The sequence below is a fragment of the Pinus tabuliformis genome, chromosome 6 (genome assembly GCF_031772625.1).
Source record: "Pinus tabuliformis cultivar Carrire ecotype Pingquan chromosome 6, CPIR1, whole genome shotgun sequence".
NCBI classification, from domain to species: domain Eukaryota; kingdom Viridiplantae; phylum Streptophyta; class Pinopsida; order Pinales; family Pinaceae; genus Pinus; species Pinus tabuliformis.
Genome location: NC_142292.1, coordinates 1,174,027,761 through 1,174,047,606, shown reverse-complemented (window position 1 = coordinate 1,174,047,606; position 19,846 = coordinate 1,174,027,761). Strand labels below are relative to the sequence as shown.

At 40.4% G+C, this 19,846-nt stretch overlaps 1 protein-coding gene across 1 annotated transcript in view; it reads left to right on the top strand.

Annotated features, from left to right (window-relative positions):
• The first annotated feature begins 767 nt into the window (after positions 1-767).
• The window catches only part of LOC149262957 (SEC12-like protein 2), a 144,617-nt gene continuing 125,538 nt past the window's right edge, over positions 768-19,846 (top strand). The window contains exons 1-2 of the mRNA XM_089425502.1: positions 768-1,315; positions 2,052-2,146. Coding sequence (XP_089281628.1) covers positions 1,061-1,315; positions 2,052-2,146 — 350 coding nt within the window. The 5' untranslated portion in view covers positions 768-1,060. The remainder of the gene's footprint in view (positions 1,316-2,051; positions 2,147-19,846) is intronic.

Genomic DNA, 19,846 nt, shown 5'->3' with positions numbered 1-19,846 from the left:
CATAATCAATCTCCAACTCATAAGAAAGCTGAAGGCCAAAGCTTATCCAATTCAAAAACTCTCCAAGTCTCTATTCCAATGTGTAATTTCTATGAAGGATAGCTTGTATTTAAAGGGAAATAAAGCCTCTAAAAATAGCGCAATCCCTCGAGGATCAGTTCCTGATTGCATGTTGTAACTCAGAAAAATCTAATACGAATAGTACATTGTCCCTGCACTCTAGTCTCAACTGGGTCTTTCTCAGAATTGAAATGCATGAGTTTCTGATGAGTAAATATTCAATTAACTAGAGTAGCATTGGTGGAGTTCATTAGTGTCACCACTGACAGTTAACTCACTATTAGTTCTCTCAATCAGTTTGAGAACTAATTTAACTAAACTGACTCATGAAACTGAGTCTTCTATTTTACAACCCGCAATTAACTCACACTGGACTCCTACAAAGTAGGGAGAACATATACATGACTTCCAACTCGAATTTCCTAAGTTAAGTAAGTTTAATAAACTTAATTTAACTATTTTAAGTTTTTATGAGAATAGAATTCGAATTTAATTCATAGTTTAATTCAAGGACAAATTAAACTGGTATTTTTTGTTGCCATTTCTCAACAAAACGGGAGTTGATGGCACCCATGTTTGTTTTAAGGTGGTTTTTGGTAAACTAGTGTAAAGGAGATACAATTGGAGCTTGGAATAACTCGGCCGCATGTTGGAATTAAATCTACCATTATGAATTATATTGCATACGTTTATATTCTTGCTGTCTCTTAACTACGCACAATTTGTATTTGGTGATAGCCGGATCTGTTTGTAGCGTTTAATTTGTATTTGGTGATAGCCGGATCTGTTTGTAGCGTTTAAAGTCCACCTTGAAGCTGATCCCGTAATGAGAACGGCAGAAGAAGTTTGGTGATAACCAGAAGCCAGCATGACAATTTTGTCCAAGCGGACGACTAGCCGGCCGTCGATCTAAACCCTCTTGTCCGGATCCAACAGGTTTTCCAATTGGCCAAGTACCAGTGTTTGTTCACAACATCGACATCGCATCACATCCCAAAAAATGAGCAGAGGCAGAAGAAACCCCCCACCAGCATGCGTGAAGCAGTACGGTTTCCCCTTGTTCTGCGTCTCATGGGTCAAATTACACGACACATCGATATTCAAAGAAGGAGAAAGAGAGGAGGAAGATAAGCAGCAGAAGAAGACAAGGCGGTATTTAATATTTGGAGGCGGGGGTGGAGAGGGTCGAACAGGCGTAAGAAATGGTCTTGGATTGGCTCATCATGATTTCGACACAGACATTCTCTCTGAATCGGTAAGTGTTTTCATCTTCTCATTCGTTTTGATTTGAGCAATCAGATTGGCAAATCAACGGGTCTGGGGAGCTAGGTAGATCGCTGGATCAAGTTGCGCAGGGTCACAGTCATCGTTATGGAGAATATAGTTTGAGAACCCCATGTCATGTCATCATTTCCTGCTTGCTATTACCAGCTATTAGGTTGCTTATTTTTCTAATAAGGGCATTGAAATAATTTCGGTAATAGTTACCAGCTATGAGGTTACATGCTATAGTTACCAACTCTGCTTTTTGTTGGCGTTTATTTACACTGGTTGTGAGGGCATTGAAACAATTTCGACTTCGATTTTATGGAAATATTTCTGAACAGAATATGAATTCCGTTCTAAATGTGTCTGTCAGACAATACTCATTGTAGGATAGAATACGGTGCAAAAGCATGGATTTCAACTTATAGTAAGTGTTTGGGTTCTTTACCGAGGTCCGGGCAATCTCCACTTGCCATTTACGTGTTCAACAAGTTAAGTGGACCACTTTGGCTTTGTTCTTAGTTTAAAAGCGGGTTGGGTTGTCTGTGTGTGTGTTTGTGTTTGAGAGACAGAGAGAGCTTGGATCTATGGAGACCACGTATTGTCATGCCATTGTATTGTTGTGGTAATTTCTGTTCATTGTGATTTCAGATTCAGAGTTTTTGATTGCTTCTCCACAATACATAGTTTGAATCATGGGTGATAATCAAAAGTACATTTTGCAGGTACATTTTTATGATACCGATGATGATGCACCATACAGGATGGCTATACACCCACTCGACGATAGCATTATCTGCTCATTTTCAAATGGCTGCAGGTATTTTTTGAAATGCTGCTATGCAGATACACATATATAAAATTTTGGACCACAAATAGTATTCTTCATAACCTTTCACATGTATGGTCTTTTGTAGGGAGGTTAATTCTAAACCCGAAAGACACGGCCTACAATGTGACATTTATCTTTTCCTACCCTCTTGATTGCTAAAATATACCTTTCTAGTGGAAAGCGATGATTTTCTTCATTTTTGTATCAATCCTGCGAGACCAACCATCATAATCAAAGTACCAGTATAACTAGTCATGCAGTTGATCCAACCAATGATATTCCACTGTGTGCTCAACAATCAGACAGGGCAAGCATACTGCTGCATGCAACCCATAACATGACTGATCACTGGTTAGTAAGAATGCAGAAAATCCAAGGCTCTTCTGTGTTTGCTGACCTTCAAAACTTATCCTCCATCCAGCACTCTACAACTTCAACTTAACTTACAATATCCAGGGAATGATTATACTAAAAAATACATGCTAAAGTAAAATTAGACTCTGAAATCATGACCAAATCAGCATATTTCTCTGGTGGTTTGGAAATTATCAAATTACAGCAGCTGCTATCACCAACTAGTCATTGGGAAATCATCTCCTTCTTGCACTGAAGGCCGTTCTTCATCCTGCATTGAAATTTCAATAGGTTGCTCCTCTTGAATAGACATCTTGACAAGCTGGGAAAATAAGCTCTTTTGCTAATTTTTGTGGCTGATTTCAGAGATATGAGAAATTTGCATATCAAACCCAAAACCATTGATGAGAGTAGTCAACCAATCAGGTTCTAAGCTTTGCTCTTTTTCTCCATAATTGTCAACAACAATCTCATTGAATATATGAACGTTGAGATGCATGTCATGAAAACCACAAGGTTCGTGATCATCCTCTTCCTTTTCAGACATGAGTCAAAAGTTAAAACAGGAGGAATGTCCCTCACAACTCCTCTTCGTCCTTATCATTGTCATTAGTGTCCGCCAAATAGTCTACGGGATCTTCATGGAAATCCCATAATGAATCAATACTACCTATACTACCTGCACAGGTAAATCCTTACACCCCAAGTTAGGGACATCATAAGAAACTGCATCAACACATCTTCATGTGCAACATTAAAATGGCCAACATATCTATCAAAAGCTCTATGGCATTGGCTAATTGAAATACCATTAAAACCTTGAAACTTTGGAAGGTAATCATGTCAGAGACTTCACTAGGGAGTGGATTTGGATAACTAGGTATCTTATGATGTCCAATGGCAAAACACAATGCCACCGTCCTACTTGATTGTGTTATTGGTCCAGGTGATCAGATCACTCAAATTGCAGTCACTAGATGAGACTTAGAATCATATTTATCTGTGTGCCCTTTGCTGTCAAATGTCTCTCACCATACACCACATGCAGCAGGAACTGTTGTACTCAAAAGACAAGTCTTCTTTTCCAGGCGACGGCGATAAAAATGTTAACACTCATAATGTTCCATTGGAGAAATCAGTCCCAGGGGGGTTCTGAGAACATCTAGGGAAGGTGCATCTGTCACCAAAATTGCTGCTGAGTTCATGCTTTTCTGACTCAAGGGGGTGCCTATATCAGATTCTTCAAATCTGTGAATAAGAATAGTAATATCTGCTTTGAAACTCAAAATTCAAAGATAATAGATTCAAAATGTTATCTTGACCAGTGCCATTGTTATCTTGGGAGTTGTGGAGGAAGAAGGAAATTGTGAAAATATGAAGATATCAGTGGGGCAAGCCATATATTGGATCTGACTAATAATCCACGCTGAATCTAAAAACAAATGAGAGATTTCATAAGAATGAATTTTCAATCATCCAAACATTTATCATAAATCAAAGGAATGGGATAGTTACTGTCTTTCACTAAGTCAGAGCTGCTTGCTTTCATTAAATCAGAGCTGCTTAGTCAAGTACGTGGTTTGAAGCGCTTCAAACTCCCATTATGCCTAACGGAAGGCCTAAAGGATGTTGGTGGAAGAGGAAGAAGACTAAAGAACAATTGATGCATTTCTAGCTTTGCTTGGAGCTCCTTTTATAATAAAAAGTTCTCCTTCCTGTAGGCTAAATCTGGAATCTTGCATGAATATGAAAAACAACCTCTTCTCTCCAATTCAAACACTAAATAAGGCACACATGTTATATCGAGATTTGTAGTGATAACAAGAGAATAGAGTTGCACCAATACGAAGTCTGCAATGTGGAATGCTAGTTTTTCCTTCTAGCGCCATAAATGTTGACGGTGCTGGACCTGCCAACATTCGGGGGATCTCTCTGATAAGAAGTCCCAACTAGACCTCAAACTGTTTGGAGTAGGAGTCCCAATAGTGGGTGGTAGTGTAATGCCTTGACCATGGTAGCGCGCAGAGGTAAGTAAGATAACTTTGGGTGAGAGCAAGTGTGTGACCATGCGGAGAGTCAAGTGCGATGCATGAAGCTTCTGACACATGGAGGGGAAAATGAAGTGTGCTTCTTAGAAGCCTATAATAGTACGTAGCTTGAAAGGAACACACAAGTGGAATGACATCATTAGCTAAAATGCGGAATAGTTCACAAATTAAAGTGATGGGTTAATCCAACAACACACATCCAACAAGATTTGTACAATTGCATACAAAGTAGTTCATAAGCAAATGCGTAAGTTAAATAACATACATTGCTAAAGTAACTCGAATAGTCCAACTACAATAACAACATATGCATGAAAACATGCTGGCTCTGATATTATTATTATAAGTGAAAGTTCCATCCATTCATACACCATTGACGACCACTAGCCCCAATAGTGGAACATTACAGTCAAGAACACTTGCTCCCCCAAAGAAGTATACTCACTCTACGCTATGAAAAAGCAAAGGCTCGTCACAATACTCCCAAGCCTTTTCTAAGCTTAAGCCTAGACAAAAGCTTGGCTCCCCAAAAAGCTCGTTCTATGAGTTATGAGGTTCTATTTATAACAAAGGGTGGGGTGACCCTTGAAATTCCCCTTTGTGACTCTTTGACTTCCTTATGACTCTTCAACTTCTTTACAAGTAACTCATTACACAACATAATGACTTTTCACGTTCCACTAATGACACTTGGAATTTCACTTGCAACATATTTACAAGTAATATTACATTTTCCACATGTAATAGGCTAGAGACAGCCTAACAAGACAAAAAATACTATGTCTTCGAAGTTTGGGGAAAGACCAACTCGGCAACCTCCACTTGGTGCTTCTCGGTCACATATTGATGCCAAACTTGTTACTGCAATGTGGTGTCCCCAAACTGCTTGATGGTGTTTTTCTGAAAGTGGACTTTTGCCTCCATGGCATCCGGGTAGATGGTCTTGGAACCTGTATCCAACTCGTTCTGAAGCATGTGCAACATGGTGCTAACCTTGACAGGACCACTGATGTACTTTTGCATGTTGTGTGCGTTCAACTCTAAGTCTTCCCTGGTGGCCTCTCGTCTTAGTTGCTCCATGTACTCATCGATCTCAAGCCAGGCTTGGTTCTTGGGTTTAGCCTGAGTGGGGAAACCGCTTGATGGCATCCTATGCTTTCTCACCATGACATCCAAACTGTTGTACAACGACACATATGAGGTATGTATGCTGTTGATGAATGGGGCAAGCTGCTCATAGTTCTGGATCAACATTCAGACCTTTGCTTTCTCCATCTCTGCTTATGGCCTCATCTTCTTAACTAAGTCAAGCAGGGCCCCTTTGTATCGCATTGTCCACTCTTGTACATGGGTGATGGCAGCTGTAGGTCATGTACACGAACAACTGCTTTATGCATGGTGACAAATCCGTCATAGAGCTTCTGCATGTTGTCTTCAAGTGTTGATTCTTTAGCAAGTATCACTTTCTCATCTCCCCCCTTGCGAAAAATTCATTATGTGTTGATGCTCGGAGTTGCTCTGCCTCTTGCTTTGCAGCTTGCAAGTTCTTTGCTAGTTGTTCATTCTCGGCTATCAGGTACTTAACATTTGAGCTTGTCGCTCCTGCATAGGCCAAGCTGGCTTCGACAAGGGCAGTTGGATGCTTCTTGGTGTCTGACACTATCACCCATTCTTTGATGAATTTAGGTGATGTGTGATCATTCGAAATGTGCTTCCTCCGCGCCTGTACAATCCTCCTTTGCGGCTCGTCAAATGATAGATTGTACACATTCATGATCAGATCATCATCAAGGAGAATAGTATCTCCTTACTTGCTCGGAACAGGTTCTGACATTGGAGGTGGTGGAAACTTAGAGATGACCTTTGGTGCTCTTGACATAAGGTCAGTGTCTTCATTTTGTGGCTCCTGTTCCAACTCCATGTCTGTCACTTCGATCAGCTGCTCAGTCTACTAAGCAAGCTCCCGATCCTCCATCTGTTCACTCTCTTCCTCTGCGACTGGCTGTTCCAACTCTTCGACCTATATGGGCATTGTTTCCTCCTTCATCAAGCCTTGCCTTTGTTCTTCTTCCTGTTTCTGCTTCTCTTCCCGTTCTTTCCTCCTCAACTCCCGTTCTTCCTTTGGTTCTTATTCTGCTCGCTGTGCTCTCAGTTTTGCTACTTGCAAGCTCTGTTTTTCTCTCTTCCTCTGCTTCCTTTTGCTTCTGTTGCCAAAGCTGCCTGGATGAAGATTGAATCTGCTTTCACTTTGCAGCTTTGTTCTCCTTGTATTATGTCGGCCACTTCTTCTTTCCCTGATCTTGTACTGGATTGCTGCCTTCTGCTACTGTTGCTGGACTTGTTGCCATGTTAGTGTTGACTCCTTTTCTATGAACAATTGAGTGTTCGCATATATTGGAAAGTTAACTTACGCTTGCTCAACTCCTTTCCTAGTACTTCTTTCCATGGTCTCTCTTGAAGCAACTCCCTTTGATGCCATGGTACAATGACGACTGGAGAGAAGTGCTTCACGAGTGTGATACTTGTGGGACAAAAAGGACACTAATGGCAAACAAACATTAGCTCTTGCAAATCTAACTTCACAGCATGATTAAGCAGCAACCAGGGCATCTGATGAGAGGGATTGCGCAATTTTCACTGACAGGGGTGACTGATTGACTGTGGGAACTGTGCACTGCGCAGTCCTAGCAGTCAGTGTGGAAGCTTGATGACTGGAACTGCGCAATGCATAGTTCAGTCTGGGCCAGGGCTTGGGAGAGATTGCGCATTGCGTAGTCTTAGTGGCTAGGATGGGAGACTGGCTCCTGGAACTGCGCAGTGTGTAGTTGGAGCCAGGCCAGGATAGGCTCTACGCAATTCCAAAAGCTAAGGCAAAGGCCTTGAGCTCCCAGATTGCGTAGTGCATGCAGTGAAGTGTGAGATTAGGGCAAGGGGAGCCCAGATCTGCCTATGGGGATGTGAAAATTCCTAAACTCGGAATCCTTACTGCAGCAACTGATGTTACTTCTCCTACTTGTTAAACCATACAAGTTATTTACTGTGTTCTACGGTAAATATCAAAGTAAATACAACTGCAACATTCACTATTTAGAATTAATATGCCGAAAAAAGAAACTGAACAAGAAAAAGATACAACACAATGACACAATTATTTTTGGACAAATGTCTCCTGAAAAACCCAATGCGGGAAAACTGGTGCAGCAGATGATTTTGTCTTTTTTATTCTTCAGCAAAAATCTCATGTACAAGATACAACTAGCAGAATAGAAAAGGATTCTTTGTAAGAGTCTTTACAGACACTTCTCGACGAGTTTCTGATCTAGGAGAGGACTTACTGCCCCCTCTACGTCTCACTACGTTAGCCCCTGCGTGATAACTACACTATCCCAACATCACACTGCCTCTACACTGTCCTTTGCATCATAGCCTCTGCGCTATCCTCCTTCTGCTCCTGACCTTCAGACTGATGCTGATACCCCTTCTCTCCCCTTCTCACCTGCAACTCTTCCTCAGATTCGATTTTCTCTTGTCAAACTTAGACTAGTGAGAAAATCGAATTTACTCGGGTAACTGAGTATCTGCCTCTGTTGTGTTTCCAAATGCCCCTCAATGTCCTTATAATCTTCCAGTTGAGAACCAACAACACAGATTAGATTCTAATCAATGGCTTAGATCATTTAGACTCGATCTTCGTCTTCTTCTAGAAGTTACACCTACAGTTTGGATTACTATCCATTAATTATTTTAATTTCCTAAGTTTAGACTTAGGGTCCCATTACAAATAACTAATTATTTTAATAAAACTGTCTCCGGGTGGAATTTCCAAAAATGATTTCTGGGTATTGTGGAATATATATGTCTAAGTCTCCCTGCAAAATCTGAGACTTAGAGCACATCCGATGCTACCAGAAATCAACACTCCCCCTTACCAAGGAATGTGCTCTTGCAATTGGACCTGCTGAAGCATCACCTTGTTCTATAACATCTCCCTCTGCGCTGCTGATGTCTGACATCACTGTGCACCAACTATCGCATCTATACTGTTGCTGACCCTGCCACTGCCAACACTGCATTTGTATTGCAACTCTCTCTCATTCCCTGCCACTGTGATTGAGAAATTACCTATTTACTGAAATGAATTCTCTACCCTACCCATTGGCTCTCTGAACTGAATGAACTTAACTCTTCCTAGAGCCTTTGTGAGTACGTCTGCTACCTGATCTCCTGTGGGAACATACTGCAATTGTACTATCCCACGCTGAACACAGTCTCTGATAAAGTGACATTTGATATCAATGTGTTTCAACCAACCATGAAATATTGGATTCTCAGAGAGTTTGATACAACTTTGATTATCATAGTAAATCTTGGTCGCTTCCATCCTTTTTTTGAATAAACTCACAGGCGGTTTTCTAAGCCATATAGCTTCGCACGTAGCTGTGCTGGTTGCCATATATTCAGCTTCTATTGAGCTCAGAGCTGCCGTCTTTTGCTTCTTGCTGCACCAAGAGATCATTCCTGATCCAACACTAAAGTAGTACGCAGAGGTACTTTTCCGGTCTACTGAACTACTTGCCTAATCTGCATCTGTGAATCCATTCAATCTGACGTCATCCCCTTGGCAGTATTTCAACCCATATCCGACTATTCCACTCACATACCTTAGAATGTACGTAGCCGCTGCCCAATGCACCCTTTTCGGTTCCACCATGAACTGACTAAGGGTGTTGACAATGTAACAAATGTCTAGCCTAATGTTGACCAGATACATGAGCAACCCAATGAGCTGTCTGAACAAGGTGGGGTCCACCTCCTTGTCTCTTGATGCATCATTTTCTTCCAGTTGGTGATCATGGGAGTAGCCATGAGCCGACAATCCTGCATTCTGAATCTCTTCGGAATTTTTGTAGCATATCTTCCTTGCCCAAGGAAGATCTCCCCATTCTTCAGCCAAACTTCCAACCCTAGAAAATAATGCATCAACCACATATCCTACATGTCAAATTCTGCTTCAAGATTCTTTTTGCAGTCCTGTATGAGCCTAGATGGTCTTGTTAAAAACAAGTCATCCACATATAATACCATAATAAGTGGCTCATTCTCTACCAGTAAATAATAGAGATTGCGATCAACATCACGCTTGACGAATCCCAACTGCTACAAGTAACTATCAACCCGACCATACCATGCTCTGGGTGCCTGCTTGAGCCCATACATGGCTTTCTTTAATTTGCACACATGAGTTCTCTTTTCATGCGTTTCAAAGCCTTCAGGTTGTTCTATATACACCTCTTCTTCTATCACCTTGTTCAAAAATGCTGTCTTGACATCCATCTGGTGAATATCCTAACCCATTTGAGCTGCTAGGGATATAACAGATCTGATAGAGGTATTCTGGGCTACTGGGGTGAAGGTCTCTTCATAGTCTATTCCTTCTTTATGTGTGTACTCTTTTGCCACGAACCTAGCCTTGTACTTCTCTATGTTGCCATCTGCAGCATACTTGATCTTGTAGATCCACCTTGATCCTACAACTGATCTATCCTCTGGTCAAGGTACTACTTCCCAGACATCATTTGTCATGATAGAACTATACTCTTCTACCATGGCATCCACCCACACTTGGTGTTGAACGACTTCCTGAAAGCTAGATGGTTCTTCACCCTGTGCTACCAAGGCTTGTGTTATGTAAAAAATTAGTTAGTCTTTAATTTTAGATTTATTATTTAATTTTAGGATTAATTAGACGAAAGGGCACGATCATAAGATCATGCCCTTTCCCCAAAAGGTGCCCGTGGCAGTATTTAAGCCAGGAAACCCCATTGTAAAAGACATCATCTGTCTATTCATCTTTTTAATAAAATATTTATTCATTTAATTCATCGTATCAGAAGTTTTTGCTTCATCTGGTATCAGAGCTAGTCAGTTCTCCGGTTGTACACCCGCTGACTCCGCTGTCCGCTGTATAGACCGTATTACTCCACTGCTCCTGTCCGCTGTATAGACCGTATTACTCCACTGCTCCTGTCCGCTGGCCATCCGCACGTATTCATCACTGTTCTGCTGCTTGTCGTTTTGCTGAATTGTATCGTGCCCACAGCACGTTCCATCTCTGCCCACCGTAGTTTTCCCCAACCCATGCTGTTCAAGCATCGCAGTCCGCAGTCTTCTGCACCTGTATGCAGTCTTCGGCACACCCCATCCCCGCGTCCATCCGCCCGTTCGCTGTTCACAGCCCATTTGCTATCCACAATCATCTGCTGTCTGTCCGCTGTACATCCCGTCCACTGTTCCGTGCGGTGACCTCTGCAGGTAGTTAAAACCATCCTGATTGCTCAAAGACGTGACTTGGGCAGGGAGTCGTGACGGTCAACTATATAACGTTATTTACAAACGAACATCCAATATATATTTTTAATATACATAACGTTATATATATGTATATATAACATGACATATAATATATATATATATATATATATATATATATATATATATATATATATAACTTTTAATTTAACTTTTATATATATATATATATAAAATTTAATTAATTAAGTTATATATTATATATTATATATAATACATATAACTTAATTAATTAAATTTTATATATATATATATATATATAAAAGTTAAATTAAAAGTTATATAGTTATATATATATATATATATATATAAAAGTTAATTTAATTAAAAAAAAATAAACTTATGTCATATAATTAAATTAATTAATATAATTTAATTATTTCCAAAAAAAAAATATTAAGCTGGCAGATAAATACACGCCTCCGCAAACCCGCTCGATGTCGACAATGACAATGGCGGATTTCCAAAAAAAATTGTTGGACTCGGAGCATAAGATAAATAGCAACCACGATGAGGTCAGTAAAAGATTAGATGAATTCAAGATCAAGCTAGAGGGACAAGCTGACCAAATAAAAAATCTTCAGGATACAACAAATCGAATAGAAATAAAGATGGAAAATCAACATGTCCAAACAGAAGCAGACATCAAAGAGGTCTTATCAATGCTGAAGATTCTGTGTAAAAAGGCAAATTGTACACCCGAACAACTACTAAAAGAAAATGAAGAGAATCAAGAACACATCTCATCAGATTCAACAAAGTCAACAGACTCTCATGACAAAGTTGAATCCCCAAAAAAATCAGCGACACCCCACCAAGAAGTGATTAACACAGCCTTTACAAACAAGCAACTCTGGGATAACTTTACCAATCAACACCCTTTTTTCGCTCAACCATTAGCAACATACCAGCGAAGGGCAAAAGTCGAGATGCTAAATTCTATGGAAATGAAAAAAACAATGTTGCATGGATAAATAAAGCAGAAGAATACTTTGAATATATGACATTAATGACGATGACAAAAAGCTTAGGCATACATCCATGAAAATGGAAGGAGAAGCATATAACTGGTATATGTGGTGGAAAAAGACAACACACGTCATTAGCTGGAGGAAATTTAAAGATGCATTCTTTAAAAGATTCCAAGGTGTAAAGGAAGAAGAGTTCTTTTCAAAACTCATCAAATTACGACAAAAAGGAAGTGTGGACGAATACACTCAAGAATGGGAGACCTTAGTCACATGAGTACCTGGGTTATCAGAATCTCGTTTGATTCAGTCATACATCTCAGGACTCAAATCCCATTTACAAGCAGAACTTGAGATGCATGACATTACATCAATAGAAGTAGCAAGACGAAAAGCAAAAACAGCCGAAAAGAAATCCGAACCAATATTTTGGTCAAAAGCGGAAAAAACATATTCAAGACGAAGGATACCCCAGTATATGGACTCAAATAATACAAGATATGTTCCACCACATCGTCGTGAAGATGAAAAATCTAATGTGGAAATGCAAAGGATAAAAGAGGGTAAATGTAAACGCTGTGGTGAGAAGTGGGACCCCAAACATAGATGTGCTAAAGGAAAAGAACCAAAGAACCTATATAATTGTGAAGCAACCCATGATTCAAACAGTGAAGGTTCTGACATAGAAGAAATAGAAAATGCCCCAGAATTCTCACCAGAATTAGATGATGGGAGTATTCTGCAAGTGTCATTATCAGCCATGATAGGTATATCACAACCTCAAACCTTAAAGTTAAAAGGACACATAAAGAAGAACAACGTAGTGGTTCTCATAGACTCTGGAAGCACACACAATTTTTTAGATATAACCGTGGAAAAAAGATTCAATATCTTTTCATTTCCCTTGCCAAACATGAAAGTGATGGTAGCTAACGGTAAAAAGATTGAAAAGGTGGGGAAATGCCATAAGGTCAATTTGCAGATTCAAGACTTTAATCTAGAGTCTCCGTTCTTCACAGTACCGTTAGGAGGAGTAGATGTAGTCTTAGGTATCCAATGGCTACGAACCTTAGGTACTTATGCCACCAACCATCAAGTACAATTTATAAAATTCAAATGGGGAGGTCAAAAGTACAAACTACACGGATTCCAAGCACCAGAAAATCAAGTTGTATCATCATCTCAGATGATGAAGCTGAGTCGAAAAGGAGCACCTGCTTATGTAGTACAATGTCACCAGTTAGAATTGTTATCTGCAAATATGACCAGAGAAGAGTCACCAGAGATACAAGGTCTGATTCGAAAGCATGAAAAAGTATTTCAAGACCTACCTATGAAGATGCCGCCTAATAGGGAAATTGAGCATAGAATAGAAGTTAAGGCAGGGTTAGACCTCGTCAACATCAAGCCATACCGATATCCACATCTCTCAAAAAACAGAAATTGAGAGATTAATCCAAGACCTTTTAAAGTGTGTGAATTTGATCATCTTGGAATATCTAGTCAAGTGGAAGAACTTACCCGAAGAAAACGCTTCTTTGGAGAATGAAGCATTTTGTCAACAACATCCGTCGTTACATATGCTTTGAGGACAAAGCATTCTTTCAAGAGGAAGGAAATGTTATGTAAAAAATTAGTTAGTCTTTAATTTTATATTTATTATTTAATTTTAGGATTAATTAGACGAAAGGGCACGATCATAAGATCATGCCCTTTCCCCAAAGGGTGCCCGTGGCAGTATTTAAGCCAGGAAACCCCATTGTAAAAGACATCATCTGTCTTTTCATCTTTTTAATAAAATATTTATTCATTTAATTCATCGTATCAGAAGTTTTTGCTTCAGCCTGGTATTTGTCAGGCTGTCTATGCTGCCTCTTCTCGGTTCTAGGAGCTCCAACAAACTCCTCTCCGTCCCTTAGCATCTGCCGTACTTTCCTGCTGGTTCTACCACTGGTGGTGGGAGGCTCAATCAACTCCTCCTCCTGGTCCTGTCATTCCATCTGCTGAGAACTATCTAAATTTCCTTCTTTTGAGGAAATGCAGGTACCGGTCACTGTACTTGATCCAGGTGTCTGTCCTCCTGCCTACCCTCCTTGCTACCCCTGCTGCTGCTGGATTAATGGAACATCTACCGACTGACCTTCTGCTGGCATCTCTCGAGATTTCCTGAAAGCTCTATCCTTCATGAACTTCGCATCCCATCTCACTACAATCTTCATGCTATTAGGAATGTATCTGTATGCCTTTGAGGTCTCACTATATCCTACGAGGTACCCCTTTTATGTAGTCTGATTCATTTTATTGTGCTTTTCGTCTTGAATGTGACAATATGCCATGCTTCTGAATATCCTGAGATGACTTACTTTCGACTTCCTCTCAGTGAAGACACCTTCGGGCGTTCTCTTCCCCAATGCTCTGTGAGGAGTTCTATTATGGATATATATGCTATGTTGCAAGTCTCTGCCCATAAGAATCTAGGCAAGTCCTGATCATACAACATAGCTTTTATTGCCCCAACAATAGTTTTGTTTTCCCCCTCTGCTACTCCATTCTGCTCTGGATTATATGGAGCTGTCCATTCTCTTTTGATGCCCTCCTTTGTGCAAAAATTTGTGAAGCCTTTGTCCGCATATTCTCCTCCATTATTTGAACGCAATACCTTTATCTTCTTCCCTGTCATGTTTTCAATGAGAGCCTTAAACTCTCTGAATCGATCAAACACCTCATCCCTGGTCTTTAAGAAATAGATCCAGGTTTTTCTAAAGTGATCATCAATAAAGGTGACGAAGTATTCACCACCACTAAGAGCTCTTGTGGACATTGGACCACAAATATCTGAGTGTATCAATCCCATTGCACATTCTGCTCTATTGTTGCTTTTGGAAAAAGATGCTTTAGCGTACTTCTCTAGTACGCATCCTCTGCATAAATCATCATGCTCAGTACTGAGGACTAGAACTCTTGTAACAGTCTCTTTGAGCATCCTTAGTGCTCCATGGTGTAAGTGTCCCATTCGCTTGTGGCATAATTCATTTAGTTCAATTTCACCATTATGAGTGCTGCTTATCAGTGCCATTGGAGACTCGAGCTACAACCTATACAATCTGTTGCTTCGAGCTCCAATTTGGCTCTTCTTCGTCCATCTTGGATGTTTGACATATACTTTCTTTCCAATGAAGTATACATCGCATCCCTTGTCTCGTAACTGGGACACTGAAATCAGATTCGTTCCTAACCCAAGCACATGCAGAACATTGGTGGCTCGGATGCTGGTTCCTGCTTCTGTCTGAAATGCTATGGTGCCTCTCCCTACTAGAGTACACTTTGTTCAGTTTCCCATAGTAATTTGGAAGTCCATTTGTTCTTCTTGATAGCTCGAGAAATATTCTTGCACTCCAGTCATATGGGCTGAAGCCCCGCTATCAATGTACCAAACATATGCTGATGCTGAACTTGCTAAGCATGCAAATTCTTCTTTTAATCTAGAAGATAATTCAAAGACATCTAGAGTTTCCATCTTTGTGCTATTTTTCTAACGATCTCTGACGCTATCCTGCCCTAGCATTGCCTGTAGAAAATTGCATCCCACCAGAAAAACCTCTTTGCTGAAGCTTCTGCTGTGTTGCTCTCGCTGACAAACCTTGATCTGGCAATCTTACCTCTCTATCGGCTCACTCAGAGAGAGATTTTCCTCGAAAATCTAGCCCTCCGGCCTGAACTGCGCAAACCCTCTAGGGATTTGAATTGCTGCCTCTGTAGGAATTTCAAATTCCCTTCTTCCTAGAGCGCTGGGTCTTCTGGCTCTGTTCTTCTTGCTTCACCTGTTGCTTTGATACCATGTGAAAATTCCTAAACCTAGAATCCTTACTGCAACAACTGATATTACTTCTCCTACTTGTTAAACCATACAAGTTATTTACTGTGTTCTACGGTAAATATCAAAGTAAATACAACTGCAACATTCACTATTTAAAATTAATATGTCGAAACAAGAAACTGAACAAGAAAAAGATACAACACAATGACAGTTATTTTTGGACAAATCTCCCTAGAAAAACTCAATGCAGGAAAACCAGTGCAGTAGATGAGGGTTTCTTTATTATTCTTCAACAAAAATCTCATGTACAAGATACAACCAATAGAATCGAAGAAGATTTTCTGTGAGAATTTTTATAAACACTTCTCGACGAGTTTCTGATCCAGGAGAGGACTTGCTGCCCCCTCTATGTCTCACTGTGTTAGCCCCTACATGAGAACTACACTATCCCAGTGTCACACTGCCTCTGTGTTGTCCTCCTTCTGCTCTGCGTCTTCTGCTCTTGACCTTCAGACTGATGCTGATAACCCCTCTCTCTCCTTCTCACCTGCAACTCTCCCTCTGATTCAATTTTCTCTTGCCGAACTTTGACCAGTGAGAAAATCGAATTTACTCGGGTAACTGAGTATATGCCTCTGGTGTGTTTCCAAATGCCTCTCGATGTCCTTATAATCTTCCAATTGAGAACCAACGACCTAGCTTAGATTCTAATCAATGGCTCAGATCATTTGGACTCGATCATTGTCTTCTTCTAGAAGTTACACCCACAGTTTAGATTAATACCCATTAATTATTTTAATTTCCTAATTTTAGACTTAGGGTCCCTTAAAAATAATTAATTATTTTAATAAAACTGTCTCTGGGTGGAATTTCCCAAAACGATTTCTGGGTATTGTAGAATACATATGTCTAAGCCTCCCTGCAAAATTTGAGACTTAGAGCACATTCGATGCTACCAAATCAACAGGGGAGTGTGAAAATCAAGTAGATATGAAAGATGATGTGATGCTAGGTGCAAATATGACTAAGTGTTGATGCATGCATGTGAAATAAGTGCAACAATTGATTAAATTGAAGGAAAACGAAGTGTGTGAAGATAGTCGCCACAACAGCGATCGTTGGTGCAAAAACAGGAAAACTCATGCGACATTTGGGAAAGACAATCTATAACTTGAAACAACACTTCTACAAGCTAAAACAAGTTAAAATGGTGACAGTCGTGGAAAGAAACAAGTGAAACAATACTCACCCAAGCTAAACAACAAAAAGTGACAAAAAAGTGGCAAAAGACTATAAAAGCAAAATTCACCTGGAAAAGTGACGACAATGCTCCGAAGGCTCCATGATCTCTTCGGGAATGCTAGAGCTTGATGATCGAATGTACAAATGAGCTCTAGAGGGAATTTATGACACACATGCCTGAGATCAAGGACAAAAGCGACACTTGGCGAAAACTTCTAAGGATAACCATGTGCCACCTTCGGGAAACTAATAATAGATCCGTACTTCCTAGGGATGCTTCTTGCCCTTTAGTTTTCTTTCTTTTCTCGGGGAAACCTGCCATGCATTGCCTGAAAGATTGCACAGTTCTGGGAAGGGTTGGGCAACTCTTTGGCTCATGCACTGCACAGTTTTTGAGCACAAAAAGGCTTCTACGCAATTTCTGTGCTGAGTGGCCCTGGGCTACCTCTCATGCTTTGCGCAATTTCCCAGCTCAAGGTTGGTTGTCATTTGATGCTGCGCAATTCTTGAGCTCAAGGGTCATCGTCAGCTTGGACCGTGAAATTCTCGAGAGCAAGGCTGGGATCTCTTAAGGATTGTGCAGTTCTCTAAGGCAAGCCCGGAACTTGATGAAAACCAAGTCACGAGATCAACACGTGGGTTAGATATTAAACCAAGTAAGCAAACACAAGCCAAGATGCAAAGGATGAGGCTCAATCAAAGCACAAGTACCTATATCAGTGCAAGATGAGTTGTTGTGATTTAGAAGGGAGGCTTCAAAATGAAGCATAAGCAAAATTTTGGAGGGTGGTTGTAGCCGCTACAACATTGGTGACAGATTGAGAGAACTCCAACTCTCTATATGGACCTTGTCTCGTGCAAACCGAGTCTAACTCTTCCGGAAGTATTGTTCAGTTTTTGGATTATCATAGCATGAGGACAACTTTTGCAGCACTTGGACATGCAATTGCTTGAGGACAAGCAATGTCGGGAAGAGGGGACTATAATGTTCCATATGGATTAATTGCCCAAGGGAGGGACGAAGTAGCTCATCCAAACCTATAAGCTATAGTCTTTGATAAGGAGGGAAACTCATTATCCAATGTTTTGGGGCAACAATGGGTAAATTTTGGGATAGCTGGGATCAAAAAGCCCAAATTGGGGGTTGCACTTGAACCCCTCACATTAGATTATGGAAGAGAAACCCCCCATAAAGAATCTATAAATAAAGGAGAGATGGATTCTTCATCATCAATTTGGATTGGAATATATCTGTTTCTTTTGAGTTGCAGCCCTGTGTAGTGTTCTAGGGAGATTTTTGCCCTAGGGTTGCTATTCTTGACTAGGCTTACAATAGATCAACAAAATTATTCGACAACAGTATTCATTTATTCAACAAGACAAGATTGCAATAGCACAAAATTTCTCATTAAAAATACCACTAGGTAGCATATAATTCTTTCATAACAGTAGATTCTTTCAACCACTAAATTATCATCTTGATTTCAAGATCAGTACCCAGTTCACCAACTACTTATACTGTGATAATGATTATACTAAGTGAACTAAGGTCTGGCAGCAATGCAGTGCCTTTAATAATTCACTGTGGGTAAAATCAGAGATTAAAACTCGTGCTATACAAACCTAAACTAGATGCTCTATGGAAAATCAGTGTCCAACCACACTAGAGGGTACCAAAATGCCTTGACGGCTGTCACAGTAAGCTTGCGTGGATGCCCTAGCCGAGATTGAGCGTTGACTGATTCTTGACCAGTTGCAGAGAGAGTCTGGATTGGGCTGAAATGCCTTGTGTGAATGCCCTAGTCAAGCTGACTGATGTTAACTTTCCTGCAGTGATATTGTTCCTTATGTTTGGTATAGAACCCACTATAGGCCACGACTGCCTTGACTTACACTACATGGCTCAGGTTCTTGTAATTGATTGGATTTGAAAATTTGTTTTGTGCCCCCTCAAGTGACTCGCGGCTTCACTAATTTATGATAACATTCTTTGATACGACTCATTGACTGGGACAGGGTTCAGAACTAACCTCGCCGCCTACCGCACTGTTCTGCCACCCAAAATTGATTACAAAAAACTCGCTCATAGACTTGATTCTGCTGTTCCTGAATAGGGCCTGTTGACCAACAAAAACTCTAGAGGAACACTTGTTCAATGGGAAATGCTTGCCTTAGAGAACTCAGAGTATCAGCCCTAGAGAGTTACTATGCCTCATACCTTGGCCTGTGCTATAAGAGGACTTGACTGTTTCGGGAGAAGAGTAGACTCTCTCAGGACTACACGTTCTGTTCATAAACTTGCATCAGAAAGTCTTGTCTAGCCTTAGGTTTATCTTGCTGCCTCAGGATTTCAAACTGGTCATGAATTAACCTCAAGGATTTCGTCCAGCTTCAGCTGCTCCTTAGTTAGAGAAATCCCTGTGCCAGAACAAAGAAAGAAAAGAAAAAATTAGAACTAACTAGGGTGGAATCTTTCACTATTGAAATTAGTAGAGAAAAAGAGGTCTTAAAACCCTCAGTGCCTTGGGCTCAAAGAAAACAGAGATAAATAATCCAATCCAATGATGATCCAAATGAATTCAACCCTCTTGTATTTATAGATTTCTTTGAGGAGATCTTCCTTCTTAATTGATTGAGTGAGTTTCACTCAAAACCCCCAACTTCGGGTTCCTAGCTCAGTTGCACCAAAACTTGTCCAAACATTGGGTATTTTGGGGTTTTCCCCTTTATCAAGGACTATAGCCTACGGGGATTGATAGGCTACTTCGTCTCTTAGGCAATTAATTTCTCGGGAACTTTACAGTCCCCCCTTCCCGACATTGCTTGTCCTCAAGCAATGACAAGTTCCGCTGCTGCCCCCTTTGTTTCCCTTCTTCAACTTGATGCTTAT